Source organism: Diplotaxodon limnothrissa, linkage group LG18 (assembly GCF_057381915.1).
Source record: "Diplotaxodon limnothrissa isolate DT_005_m linkage group LG18, D_limnothrissa_male_GT1.1, whole genome shotgun sequence".
NCBI classification, from domain to species: domain Eukaryota; kingdom Metazoa; phylum Chordata; class Actinopteri; order Cichliformes; family Cichlidae; genus Diplotaxodon; species Diplotaxodon limnothrissa.
Window position 1 is genome coordinate 14,112,348 of NC_140613.1, and position 1,589 is coordinate 14,113,936.

Here is a 1,589-nt window from a genome sequence, read left to right on the forward strand (position 1 = left end):
AAGTAATTTGTCTACTTTAAAATAAAGGTATAAGTAAAAATACACCAGCTATTTTTACTTTTACAGTCCAAGTTGACAGTCCAAGTTTTCCTCAGTTGGACTTTTACAGTCCAACTGAGGAAAACAGAGAGCAGTAATTAGATTTAATTACTGCTCTCTGTTTGCCTCAATGAATGAGTTAATACACTTACACATCAAAGTACTATGACTGTATCAGCCTGAATCAAGGTTTAATTTTATTAGTGACTGTTAAATGGATAGTTGTGCAGTTCCATCTAAACAGCAGAGCTCTGCAGGGTGAATTGTTGTGAAGTGTTCAGGCTGGTGCTTCTCTCTCTCTTCTTCCTGTTCACTTTTTCACAGCGCAAAAGACTCAACAGATGCTTTCGCAACTTCTGCGAGAGCATATATAGCAGAGGGTTCATACAGCAGTGAGAATAGGCAAGCATTTCACAGATATGGTAGGCAACTGCTAACCGTTTCAGTACCTTACAATCATTGTTTGTATTGAGAGACTTGATTAAAAGCATAATATGGTATGGCCCCCAGCAAATGAAAAAGGCTGCAACAATACACAACAGCACAGCCACAGTCCTGAACTTCCTTCTGTTTAAACCTTGCAAAACTTTCATGAGGATGGCAGAGTAGCAGAAAATAATGATGGCAAATGGGAGGAAGAATAGCAGTGACACTTGGAGATAATGTCCAAGCTTGTCTTCAGATTCATCATAGCAATAGTTTTTACCTTCCCAGCTTTCAACCTTTACTTTCATTGCATCACTCAGGGACGCTAAGATGCTGATGACCCAGGCAGCTATACAGGCACCAATTGCACACTTCTTCACTCTGGCATGGCTGATCGGCCAGTTGTGCAGTACAACAGTAGTAAAACGATCCACTGTCATAGCAGTCAGCAGAATGACACTGCTGTACAAACCAACAGCGAATCCAGCAGTGATAACTTTGCAGACAAAGTCCCCAAAGACCCAGTTGTGTAGGTGATCAGCGGCCCAGAACGGAAGTGTGATGGTGAAGATCAAATCAGAGCAGGCCAGGTTCAGGATGAAAATATTTGTGATACTTTTCAGATTCTCGTAGATGAAAAGAACACATAAGAGGAGGCTGTTGCATATGATACTGAGGATGAAGATCAAGATGAAAAGGGGACCAGTGATGGTGGGAACATTAGTATCACACATGTATTCAACAAGACCACTCGTTCTGGATGTGGATGTGAAGTTTGCCATTTTCAATCTTCTGGAAAACATACATATAAAATAAAATGCAATCAAACACAATGACTGAGCAGTTTTCTCTAAAGTGACAGAAACTGTTGATTTTGGTTCTAATTTTTGTATATTATATAAAACCAAAGTGACTAAAAAAGTATCAAATTTCAGAAAACAAAAACAGCAACTTACCTCAAACATCAACTGTCAAGTCTTCTGCTGAATTGCCCTGTGATTCAGCACAAAAGCTGTACAATGTTCTTCGGAAAACTAATAGTTCCTCCTTTTGTTTCACATTAATTCAGAGATTCTGCCTTAACAAAAACCACATTATGAAACAAAAAATTCAAAGTTAACTTG

At 39.0% G+C, this 1,589-nt stretch overlaps 1 protein-coding gene across 1 annotated transcript; it reads right to left on the minus strand.

The window, feature by feature from the left end:
- Positions 1-275: 275 nt before the first annotated feature.
- Positions 276-1,247, minus strand: LOC146613260 (chemokine XC receptor 1-like). The gene has a single exon (XM_085378467.1). It carries the CDS (start codon positions 1,245-1,247, stop codon positions 276-278), a length of 972 nt encoding a protein of 323 aa, XP_085234593.1.
- Positions 1,248-1,589: the final 342 nt, after the last annotated feature.